Source organism: Phalacrocorax aristotelis, chromosome 3 (assembly GCF_949628215.1).
Source record: "Phalacrocorax aristotelis chromosome 3, bGulAri2.1, whole genome shotgun sequence".
In the NCBI taxonomy this organism is placed as follows: Eukaryota; Metazoa; Chordata; class Aves; order Suliformes; family Phalacrocoracidae; genus Phalacrocorax; species Phalacrocorax aristotelis.
The window spans coordinates 104,527,923-104,540,819 of record NC_134278.1 but is presented as its reverse complement, the minus strand read 5'-3'; the positions used below and the strand labels follow the sequence as shown (position 1 = coordinate 104,540,819).

At 36.6% G+C, this 12,897-nt stretch overlaps 1 protein-coding gene across 1 annotated transcript in view; it reads right to left on the bottom strand.

Moving 5' to 3' along the window:
* Positions 1 to 12,897, bottom strand: part of USH2A (usherin) — a 391,200-nt gene that overhangs the window by 243,335 nt on the left and 134,968 nt on the right. Inside the window, exons 21-25 of the mRNA XM_075088896.1 lie at positions 9,026 to 9,156; positions 4,123 to 4,249; positions 3,626 to 3,727; positions 1,976 to 2,149; positions 1,332 to 1,462 (exon numbers count right to left, since the gene is read on the bottom strand). Of these exons, the coding sequence (XP_074944997.1) occupies positions 1,332 to 1,462; positions 1,976 to 2,149; positions 3,626 to 3,727; positions 4,123 to 4,249; positions 9,026 to 9,156 (665 nt within the window). The remainder of the gene's footprint in view (positions 1 to 1,331; positions 1,463 to 1,975; positions 2,150 to 3,625; positions 3,728 to 4,122; positions 4,250 to 9,025; positions 9,157 to 12,897) is intronic.

Sequence of the window (12,897 nt, the reverse complement as noted above, 5' to 3'; positions counted from 1 at the left end):
TATTAGCTCATGATTTTGGTCATTACTTGAGGGCAAAACTAAAGTAATACCATATAATTAGCAAGACTTGTTATTGGAACTTGTTATAATTTTTAAACTAATGCTGCTTGAAAAAGAGGAAGCAATCAGGTCTAACAGAACTCAAAATCCAGGAAAAAATTATCTGCTGGAAAAGTCAGTAATATAAAAAGTAAATATAGAGTAAGTTATAGATGACCTGAAAAGGACAAAAATATATTTATATGTTTTAGGTTAGAAGTTTAAAAGAAAAGGCACATTAGATATAATTCCATGCAATAAAACAGGCTGTGACATGACAGCCATTAGCAAAACAGCTGCATTATAATAAATAAATAAATAAATGAAATTCAATAAAAATGCAGAAAGGTCAGATAGGGTCGTAAAGAGTAACAATACCCTCAGAAATCTCTAAATGTAAATAATTGCTTCTTGGACCAACTAAAAAGATATATTATTTTCAACCTAGTACCTACTAGTTGGTGCAAGTAGTAACTATAGTTGACCCACTAAGCAATGGTGACCACAGCCTAATTACATTCAAACTCCTTGGGGGAAGGAAAATACGAAAATCCAGAGCCAAGTAACTAATAAAAAAATTTTAAAAACTCCAACACACACATTCAACCTTAAACAAAATCCTGGAAGAGATGGAAGCAGGAGTGCTGCTGAGCACAGAACAGTCTTATTTAACAGACAACAAAAGGAAAGTTCATAGGCATTATCTCACAAATTTGCCTGAATCAGGATTTGTGCAGCTTCCTCTTTGGCGTTGGGAAAACAGCGATAGGGATGAGACGGGATTAAGCTGGACCTCTGATTTCTGCCTATGTGACAATCCTTATGTTTCAAATCAAAACGAAGAAATCTCATTGATTATAAAAAAAAGACATACACCTTAAAGAGAAAGCTTTATTAGGACACTGGACAATTTCCATCATGCGCTTTTTGATTTACAATTTAATTGATTTTATTCTAGTATAACTGGGAAATTGGGCAACTATACTTTCCCAGGAATGAGCCAAAAGCTTTTAATATATATCTTTTATTCTCTTTTCTAATCCAGCAAAGTGAATAATTCTGCTTGTAATATATTGATATCTTTCTTATCTATGATATAAATAACACAGGTAACTTATTCTGAGCATTTGTTGGAGTCTTTTTGCCCCCCTTACGCTTTGCTCTGCACAGCATTTCAAAGTAAGTAAAACACAAAAATAACATGGTTTGAAATTTCTTTAAATGCTGGACATATCTTAGTAGATGAAACTCACAGGTCATATCTGAATAGTTATTTGTATTTCTGAACTTACTGCAAGATAATCTGGGCCATCTTTATTGTAAACAAACAAAAGCAATCCATTCAGTTGATCTGTTCTAAATTTGAATGAGATCTCAAATTCCAGTCCACCACTGAAAACACCTGAATGCAGTTCCAGGAACCCTTGAAAGAAAGTGAATACATGCATAAGTTAAACCAAATACATAAATAAATGGGTTCAATAAACCAAAAGAAAAAATCTAGGTGCTGCTTTCTACTTCGACATGAAGAAGTCAGAGGTTTCAAGATTAGGTTTTACAACTTTACCACTCAGCTTAGTAAAGGACAGTTATCCATAATGTACTGCAACAAAGCAAACTGGTGCAATGGCCTAGATTTTGCTACCTGGATTTTTTTTGATACATTATAGGCACCTGTCTCTTCAAAAGTGAAACTTCACCTTTTACATGCATATCAGATCTGTATATGGTTACAGCAGCAGCACCTGTCTGTGAATGCAATTCCTCTTCCATGCAGCAGTCTTCTGCAAACCCAGAAATCAAATTTTATACCATTCAAAAATAATCCTATAGAACTAAAACTGCTTTGAAAAGCAGATCACTGAAATACTTTTGATATGATCATCTTTTATATATCAAGAACATAATTGGCCAGTACAACAGTACAGCAAACTACCTTTGCCAAGAAAATGTGCTCCTTCCGAGAGGACAATGGGGCATCCTTCCCAAACACGATAGACATTGTTTTTCTCTTCAGCATCCTGCCAGTTCAAAGATCGCCAGTTTTCATAGGGAGTATGCATTTTTTTCAAAAATACGTCACCGAGACACCCCACAAAACCTTTCTGGACTATCATCTTCATCCCTGCAAAAAAAAAAAAAAAAAAATCACTTTTTAATCTAATCATCTGCAGCTAAACATAGGTATTAATTTGTATGTTTTATACGCACTCACTCTATCATATATTTCCATGTGTGCATTGATAACCAGCCATCAATCACTTCATAAATCTGGTCTCCAAGCTAAATCCAAATTTCTGAAGACAGCAGCTACTGCTATGTAGCTGGAAACATCAAACTTTTGGGGATTTTGCATACACGTACTTTCAAATCAACAGTATAAATCTACTCCATGAAGATTCCAAGTAAAGTGTTCAGGTTTACCCTCTTTAAACAAAATAATTGTGAAGGAAAGCATGCATCTGCTGAATAGGAAGAAACAGTGCTGCAAAAGCTAAGGCAGATGAATACGCAATTGGAAGCTTTATTGGGAAGTTTTTCCTTCCTTGTATGGATAAAAAAAGGAGTGAATCATGGCTGCTACCTTTTTTTCTTTACCGAGGACAAAAATATAAAGCAGGTCTTACAGACGGTGTTCTCTCGAATGGTATTTATAGTCAACCACATTTTCATTATTTAGCTGAGGTTTTTGAGGGAGGCATCCTGGATTACTTTATGAACCAAAGTTTTAGAAGACCACGTGCACATATTTTTGGTTTTAGTAGTGTGACACAAAAAAGAATCGAGGAAGTTGTACTCTAGTGTACCTCACATCAAGTCATCAACTAGATTTCACATCCTTATCAGTGGTGGGAATACAAACTTAACACAAACAATCTGGCTTTCAGGTTAATATAAAAACAACAGAAGTCCGGATATGAATCCACTGAGAACAGATGATTTTTTACTAGTTTTGTATGCAGTCACCTCTCTGTTACCCGCTGGTAGAATGCACACTTGGTATATATACCAAGTTTATTCATGATGACATGTTTATTGATTCTTTTGAAAGCCAGCTACAATTCAGCTCCACAAAAATATATCTGTAAAACACAGGTGCATTCATACAACACTGAGTTCAATGCAACAATCCCTGAAGGCTACAAACTCACACCAAAAAAGGCCAGCATATTGTATTCCTGCCTCCAAGTGGGATGCATAAACCTGTACTTAAGCTAATAAAACCAATTTGTACGTGTACTTTGGAAAAGAATTTGGGAATCTAGAATGTAAAATATACCCATAAGTTCCACATGCATACCAGTTCTGCGTATAAAATTCATTAAAATGTACACAGACCTCATACGCTGCTTTACTGCTGATGAAATCAGCTATATAAATACTTCAGACTATCCCAAAAGCTAAAATCTGAGAAACTGTGCATCCTTGTTTTTTATTAAAACAATTATGTAAATAATTATGCAAATTAAGTACCGCCGTCATGTTTCTGACACAACGTCAAAACAGCCTACAGTACTGCAAAGGCAGTTAACTCAGTGCCACTGTATAGGATTTGTCATATTATACAGACCACTGTCATACTCACCTATATCCTTTCTTACAATAGTATAACCCTGTGGAAGTCCTCCAACAAAAACTCCTGTGTTCTCTCCAATAATGGTACTGCCACTAGTTGCTAAGGAAGAACCTGAACAAAATAGGTCATTATTCTTGTGTTCAATGCTGTCCACAGATTTTCAACTCAATAACAGAACAGAATTTGAGAAAAGAGGCTAAACTAACAATAACTGATACTTGCCCATACATATCCTGGAAATATTTACAACTCTATTTTACAAAAGAATATTAACACAATCATATTCACAAGCACAAAAAGACAAACGCCTCATGCTCAGTATTCAATTACCAAAGATTCACAGTGGGCAGATACCTCAGATACACAGACAAAACAGTAGTGGTTTTGTAAGAAAATTGAGTGAATTTTTTCTCTATGGATGAAGACAGTCAGTGGAAAAGTAAGCAAGTGAGCAACACACTGAGTAATACCAAAATAATAAAGCAAAATGGAAATGGATTGATTACCTGTGTACTGCCCATCCACTGTGATGTTTCCCAGTGCTTGAATTCTTGTAGCAATTATTTCATGCCAACTGTTATCATTGTACTTTTTTCCACCATCGTTAGTTGGAGTGACTGCTACTGCAGATCCCTTTTTATTAATAGAAGAATCTGATTTAGAATATTATGAAGGTAAGATTTAGAATTATACCTTACTCTTTATACGACTCTGTGGTATATAATATCTAAAAATAAAGACCAAAGTCCTCTGTTTAACTTCTTGCGGAATACTGAATGATGTTTAGGACTGATTTCCCCACTAAATTAACCTTCTCAAATAATAAATGAGGGATCAAGAATCCAGTTCAGTTTCTATTAAAAATAGAAAACCCTGTGTAGTTCCCTTGATAAAGATGAGGATGAGGCACAAATTATCAAGGGTCATGCCCCTCAGACCTTTTATTTATTTTTTTTTGATGAAGTCTCTATTTAACTACTTCATAGATTGCTGTGGTTGTAAAGTTTGATGGCCATGATTCTATGTGCCATCCACAGAAAGCAAGTGCATATCAGGATTATTCATTGTGGCGCCTGTCTACAGGAAGGCACCCAAAAAAAGAGATGTTTTTGTAGGACAGTATGAACATTTCTGTTCTGTCCCTGTTAAGCTGGTATCAAAAGGACTTGAGTTTTTAGGTGAGACAGTATAATACATTTTTGAAGGATATGGTCATACCAAGAGATTCAGGAAAAAAAAGAAAAATAGAAGGTAGTTACTGAGAATGCTTTTACCATACAAGGGATGCTTGTAAAAATGTTTTAAAATTTATCTAGAATTTTTACCTGGCTTTACTAAAACAAAAAATATAAAGATATGAGGGGTGAATTTAGAGACATCCATGACAAAATGCATTGAAATCTTTTCTGAATTGCTGAGGAAGAGGAATATAACAGATGCTGTTGCCAGACCAAATCTCAAGACTGTAAACAACCAAAATACCCCATAAACCCATATAATGATGCAATAAAAACAAAATTAATATATGTCAAGAGTTTTCCTAAGGTTGATATCCAAATAGTCCAACTTCCCAATAATTCCCATAACACTGTCTCAGGTCCTTGTACTATACTCAAACCACATGGGAACTTGAAGTTATTCAACCATTGGAATAATCTCCCTGGGGAAGTGGTTGACTCGGCTGGACAGGAGGGTGCTGGGCCATCTTGTCTAGACTGTGCTCTTCCTAGAAATGTTGGACTAGATGATCCGAGGTCCCTTCCAGCCTGTGATTCTGTGTGTGTGCGTGTGCTGAATTCACAAAATAGAATTGTCCTACGTAGCAGGCAACTACTGAATGGGAAAACATTTCTTTGCATAGGCACTACATAACATTAAAGAATCATGACCTCTGCAATTACTTTATGGGTTAAGACAGGCTTACAAACAAACACACAAAATTTCCAAAAAATACGTAAAAGAAAAATAAAAGGTTCCTTATAATTTGGGCGAGTGCAGTAGCAAATCAGACAGTTCTGATTTCCCCCCCGCCTCAGATAATCTAATACTCTTTCTGGCTCAAGGACCTTAGCGTTATTCATATGAAGAAAACCTGTTGATAAAAACAACCACTTACGGTGATTAATACTAAAAGGGTCTTGTTAAAATTTAGTATTCTGCCTTTAGTGATGTGCATCTATTAGGAACTGCTTTTCAGAATAAATATTTATAAACACAGTATACATTTTACACTACGTTTTGAATCGGGGACTGTCACTGTGTATCGTATGTATGACAATATATAGGATACATACATAGGGACACAGTTACAGAAAAAATGATTTTCCATTAATATTTACAGCATGTTTCCTACTGCATTCAGTAGGTCTGTACAGCAGACCTCTGTCCCATGATAACAAAACAAAGCTATATATCCTTACATACTAATTGTGCACTTTTTCATATACTATTTTTTATTGTCTTCTCTCCTATTTCAACATTTTAATATTTTACAAACACACATTTCATTATCGTAGTTTAATAATTAAAACCAGAACTGGTGTCATGCCCAATTAATGTGCCCTGGTAGCATGCCCATTAGTTTTTCCATTAGTGAATTCAACAATACTAATGGGATTACTAGCATGGGATGCTAATTGGGCGTGACATAAGAAACTGGCTTACTTCTTAGCATACCCTTGCTAATGATGAAATTAATGAGCATTTTATTAAATGCTGTCTCATCAAAGTGTACTTAGTTAGCGTTAAAATTGTTACAAACGATGCTGCATTCTAAAGATCAGGTGCCTGAATAAGTGGTTCTTCATATTATGTTTGGCAACAGTCTAGAGCATTAACAGTTTTATACATCAGAAACCACATTTATTTGTAACCAGTTAAATCTGGGACCACACAACCATATGTGCTAACCTGTGCTTAATTTCAGGGGGAAAAAGAAAAAAAAGAAAGATGGTGTTCAGGGTTCAGCATGCACTGCACTGGAGGCCTCTGTATGACATTTTATCCAGAACTACTCGAGTGGCTCTATGATCATATTCAAATATCCTGTTGTGGCTTGTTATGCATTTTGGAAATCACACATAGGGAACCAAATCTGGATTAGTTTGCTGAGCCATACAGTAGGTCTTAATTTTTAGCAGCTCTCAGTAATAACTGAGTAAATATGAATCTCTGTGCTCTTCATACTGATGATTGCACTCATGAAAATACATAGAAATATCACAAATACAGATCCTCGAATATACTGTCTAGGTGCCAAAGTCTGTAAGTAACTATATTTCTCCCAGTCAAGTTCTTCCAATACCCAAACTCCTACAACTGAGAAAGTGAACAAGTACTGAAGTTTTGCCAACGCCAAGCAGCAAGGTATAGTCGGGATTCATAGCCAGGTATGCTCCATCTTCCTTTTTTGGGAAGCAACAGCTCACCCTCAGACTGCCTACTACTTCAGCCTCTGCACAATCCACAGGCAACAAGAAAAGTATCGAGTGTTCCTCCTTTTTTCTGTAGTTAGTAAACAGACCTTCTTCTAAAATGGAAGTGCAGGATTCAATTCCCTCCATATTGTGAGAAGAATCTATTATGTGATACTCTATCCTCAGGAGACTGTCCCAATCACTAAGGAAAATGGTGCTCCAGATTGGCCCTAAATTTCCACTATTAGTGACTTCACTTTGTATAAAATATTCAGTGCTTCCCCGGGAAAAAGATAGAACAAATGACCTGTAGCCACTGAAAGATACCTATACATTTAGCTAGAGCTGATTGTGTAGTGCAGGGGTGGTTTTAAAGGCATCATGATAAGAAGAAACTCCACAGACAGCTAAAGGTTTGCAGACACTCTGAGTTTGGAGGAAGGTCTATGGAACAATTTGATTATGCAGACAAGACTGAGGAAGACGTCTGTTCACAAAAAACCTCATGCTTCCTGGACCATGAGTAGAAACCTGCAAAGAATGACAGTGAAACAATACGGAAGGGAAAACAAGCAGCTAGGCAACACAAAAGGGAGACAAAAGAGATGATCAGACAACAGCTAGATGAATGGCAGCGTACATAAAGTTGAGAGAAGTACGAATGGACAGGAAGAAAAGGATTTGAAATTAACACTAAGAGAAGGAAGAAGTGAGGCTGCTGAAGACTCCCCACTTAGAAGGCTTGGCAGGACTATCCCCAGAACAGATACAACAAAGCGAAAATGCACTGCTGATCGTGAGCAAAGATACATACCAGAATCCTGAGAGGGAGTAAGGGTAAAAATAATTAACCTGCGACAGGACACAGCTGGAAGGGAGCACAAATATTGCACCACAGTGCTCTAGATAAAAAGCAGCAGAGACACAATTGTCATCAAAAGAAATTTTTTGCAGTTTTTAAGAGAAGAGCTCAGAGGCAGGGCCATAAACGCTTATCATATATGTTGCGACCATAATTAGAGAAAACGATCCATATAACCTGGTTAAGAAATCACATAATGTCACTAAGAAGTAATTAAAGCATTTTCACACTAAGGCAAACTGTGATGCACAAATGAAGAACTAAGAATTGCTGCTAAAGAACATGATACCTGATGTTAAAGGATAGGAATAGCAAATATGGAAAAAAGAAAAAAAGAAACAAACTGTGTAGAAAACATAGAAGCAAAGGTAGATAGTAAGGTAGCACAGCATATTAAGGATACAGAAGACTGAAAAAAATTTTAGAACTGAATTTTCACAGGTACAAGTGTTAGAAAAAGATACTAAAAGCATTATATTGATGTAGGCCACAGTACCCTACTTCTGAATCTGAAAAGGCACAAGTCTTCCACGTTATTAATGAGAAACTAGAAAACACTGGCTTTCAAGAAATAGCTATAGTAAATCAAATTCTAAGACCTACGCAAGTCATGAATGCTTTGAATGAAATTTTTTTTTTTCCTACAGTCATTGAACCAGCAATATAGGCTACTTTAGACTTTGTAAAAGAAGGGAATAATATGGAAGTGAGGGTCATGAAAATCAGCATGGGACAGAGCTGTCCCAAGCTGATTCAAATGAACCACAAAGATAAACAAAGATATATTCATAAAGAAGTACTTTGTTAAAATTCAAGATAGTATTGAAAATATTGCTGAACTGAGAAGCTCTAGGGACTGAATACGAACAAGACCTGCATTTTTTACAGTTAAAAGATGGGGAACCCACACAAATGCAAAAGAACGTAATGAATTGTGGCAAACATTACAAAAAAATGAGCAACGTTTTAGTGTTTCTGTGTTTCTCTCCCCAAAACGTCCAGTTACCTAAGGGTTCTGAAGAGCCAGTTAACTTGACCCAATTAAATAATAATAATCATAATAATAGATAAGTATGTAAAGAAGTACTGAAAGACAAAGCTATTTTTATAGCATCCTGCCTTTTGTTGTACCTGTGGATCAAAAAGAAAGTAAGGACGCCCACTCCGCAGCTGAAGTGCAATGTATTCCTCTTGATTCCCAGGTGATGCAGAAAAAAATATCAAACCATCAGGTTCCTGGGTTCTAAATTTCACTTTAAGCCCTGGTTAGAAAACACAAGCAGATGGTTAACGTCAGAAATAGTTCTTATGCATTCTAAGAGTAATTACAAAACGTTGTTTTAAAAGCAGCAGTAAAATGGCAAACCAAAACCATGGAAGTTCTGTTCACCTAAAACCCCTGCCAGTCATTGCAGGAGAAATTTTTCTAATCCAGACTGAATCAGCCTTGGTGAGAAGTGTTTCAGAGCCCTTACTCATCTGTAAACGACAACATGCTATTGTGACTTCTGCTGTTCAATAACTTCTTTCCTTAAAAAATACAGTTCAAATATTAGCATACTATCCTAAGAGTTGACATTTTACATGTAGATATTCACTTGCCCCTTAACATTTCTATTCGTAAAGTAGGAACGAGATTCCTGCATGGAAGGATTTCTATGAAGAATAGTGGAAGGTTGGTTCCAAAAAAGATGTGTGCGTATATATATGTATACACACACATATATATGTTTTTTTATATATACATATATTATTTTATAATTACATATACCTAAGTGCACAAAGAAGACCTGAAAAAGAACAAGTTTTAACAAAAATTTTACATATCCCAAGGAATAATTGATGAACTAAGCTTAATTAAGAACTTTCCAGATAATTTTCAGTAGTCCTCCATTTGGCTTCTGCTAAAATGTTGTCTCAGCACATGAAATGTAATTCAAATCACATACAAGAAAACAAACAAACAAACAACCAGGAATGGTTTTTGTATGTTACATTCTACCTCAAATAAAATATCAAAACAACAAGCTGTTAAACATCTGGTAAATATTGGAATATTGTTGTCCATGGTATAAACTTAGTAACTATCTAAGGACGCATCAATGATACAATTCATAAATAAGGTATCCAAATTTGAGGAATAAAATTATGAATAAGTAAGTTTGGGATAACCTCCAACCTTTTGTGACTATAACGCCTTTCTTTTAAGCTGTCTCCCGGAATATCATCTTACAGAACCAAAAAAGAAAATTACAAAACCATATGCCCAGTTTGGCCCAACTTTTCTAACATGCAAATCCAGAAATCGCAGGCTGAGTCTATGGTGGAGCCATGCCTTTACTGTACTGATTTTTTTGCAAAGGGAAATGAAAAGGCAGCAATAGCAACACGTACTTATACTGTACAATTCCATGACATTTCTGTGTAATGCTGGTTACAGACCAGAATAATTTATTCAGTTTTACCAAACTCCATCAAACTACTCAAGTCTTTTAACATGCATTTTCACTATCTTATGTCAGCCAGAAAACAGTAAGTGACAAAGTTTTCCTTGTAGACAGCATCCTTATTAAAAAAAAAAATATCAGAGAATTATAATTCTGACGCACATTCATACTAGATCATGTTTGTTAATTACCTATACCCATAAGAAATATCCTTTGACCCCACTTCTTAATCACATAAATGTTTTCATGCAAATCACGTGATGCAATCACAGACATGAAACACATTCTCTAGGCAATGAAAATCAGTCACGCTATTAAAATACCTGCAAAGAGCAGCTGTACACAAGTAACACCCAGCAAGTAAATAACACAATAAATAGTGTCCATACACTTAAGGAAAGGCATAGCTTTGCCTGGCTCAGAAATAACCACTATTGCTGTACTTTGAGATCCCAGGTATTTCCACCTGCAGTGTCTGCTGAGGAGGGTGAGACTGATGGCTTCTAAACCCCATTTTTTTAATCAAGCTGCTAAAAGACGTTTCTGAAGACCAGAGGATCCCTCCTCACACCTAATTCAGATGGACAAACACAAACAAAATGATTTAGTTTCTGCAAAAACACCATTATTTTATAATGTGTTAGAAAATATAAATTACATTTAGATTAAGTTTAAATTAAATTTAAATTAAATTCAACAAGAGCAAGTGCAAGGTCCTGCACCTGGGGAGGAACAACCCCACACACCAGTACAGCCTGGGGGCTGAACTACTGGAAGGCGGCTCTGTTGAGAAGGACCTGGGAGTGCTGGTGGACAACAAGCTAACCATGAGCCAACAATGTGCCCTTGTGGCCAAGAAGGCCAACAGCATCCTGGGCTGCATTAAAAGGAGTGTGGCCAGCAGATCAAGAGAGGTTATCCTCCTCCTCTACTCTGCCCTGGTAAGACCACATTTGGAGTGCTGTGTCCAGCTTTGGGCCCCCCAGTTTAAGAAGGCTGTGGAACTGCTTGAGCAAGTCCAGCAGAGAGCTACCAAGCTGATCAGGGGACCGGAGCATCTCCCTTATGAGGAAAGGCTGAGAGACTTGGGTTTGTTTAGGCTGGAGAAGACTTAAGGAGGATTTCATCAATACTTATAAATATCTAACGGGTGGGTGTCAGGACAATGGGACTAGGCTCTTTTCAATAGTGCCCAATGACAGGACAAGGGGCAATGGGCTCAAGTTGGAACACTGGAGGTTCCACCTCAATATGAGAAAAATCATGTTTACTGTGAGGGTGCCAGAACAGTGGCACAGGCAGCCCAGAGAGGCTGTGGAGCCTCCTCCCCTGGAGACATTCAAAACCTGCCTGAGTGCGGCCCTGTGCCCCCTGCTCTAGGTGTGCCTGCTCAAGCAGGGATGTTGGACAAGATGATCTCCAGAGGTCCCTTCCAACCCTTACCATTCTGTGATTCTGTGAAATTGTTCATAATGGTAATACTGCAGTAATTATAAAAGCTTCCAAATGTTATGCAGGAGCATTCTTTCTTCTTTGGATATGGAAGAGGTTTACAAACTTTAATTCCTGCCGGTAGAGCTGCCATAGCTTCATATAAAGTACTGAGGAGTCAGGAACCATCATTTTCAGTCATAGCCCATACAGCAAATTCTTCTAAATTCATTTGTCACCTATTACATAATTCAGAAAAGGACTCTACACCTTTAAGTTGAGGTATTTCTGGAGTTTCTCATGAGTGAAGGAAGTTTGTATAAGCTAGCTCTAAATAAGTACTTTCATACCTCAGTGTTAATATTTTCTTGTAATCCTAGAAGTGAGTGCAATGGAGAAACCAAAGAACAAGCAAACTTCTGCCCAATAGATAATATTTTCACTGGAAGATAACTTGTGAAATGAATACTTTTCACAGGAACATACTAATTAAAAAAAAAAAATCTGAAAAGATTTCTCAAGTCCAGGCTGGACCTCGTGGTCAAAGCAAAACATAGCCAGAAATCCCATTCAGGCTTGTGACAGCTAGGTGTATGTCATTTTTCTGCCTTATTAACACTAAGCACTGAAAACAGATCACACTTTAACCTGAACACAGAAAGCTTTCCTCTGAAAATTTGAAAAGTTTCACAGAAATTGAAAACCACATTGGATCACCAGAAAAACTTCCGTGGGGGGGGAGACATTTTTCAAGGAAGTTTCTCAAAGACTTGTGTCTACTGTTTCTAAATGTGTCAAACTTGTGCCTAAAACCTTAACTACAACGTTATATTTAACAGATAAATAGAAGCATAAATAAAATACTGACATTACAATTACTTTGGTAATTTGTCATATAGAGAAAATGCATCTCAGCCAGACTACTGAGGCTACTAAATCTTGGATGGAAAATATGACCATCTGTGGCGCATAATATGAATGTACTTTTAATCAACTGAATCTTGAATTGCAGCTGAAGAATTTACCTGACAGGTCTGTTTATGTGACAAAAATGATTGGTCCACAAGGAGTTGTTACCATTTCTGGGGTAAAAAACAACAGGGAACTCTACTACAAATTAAACAT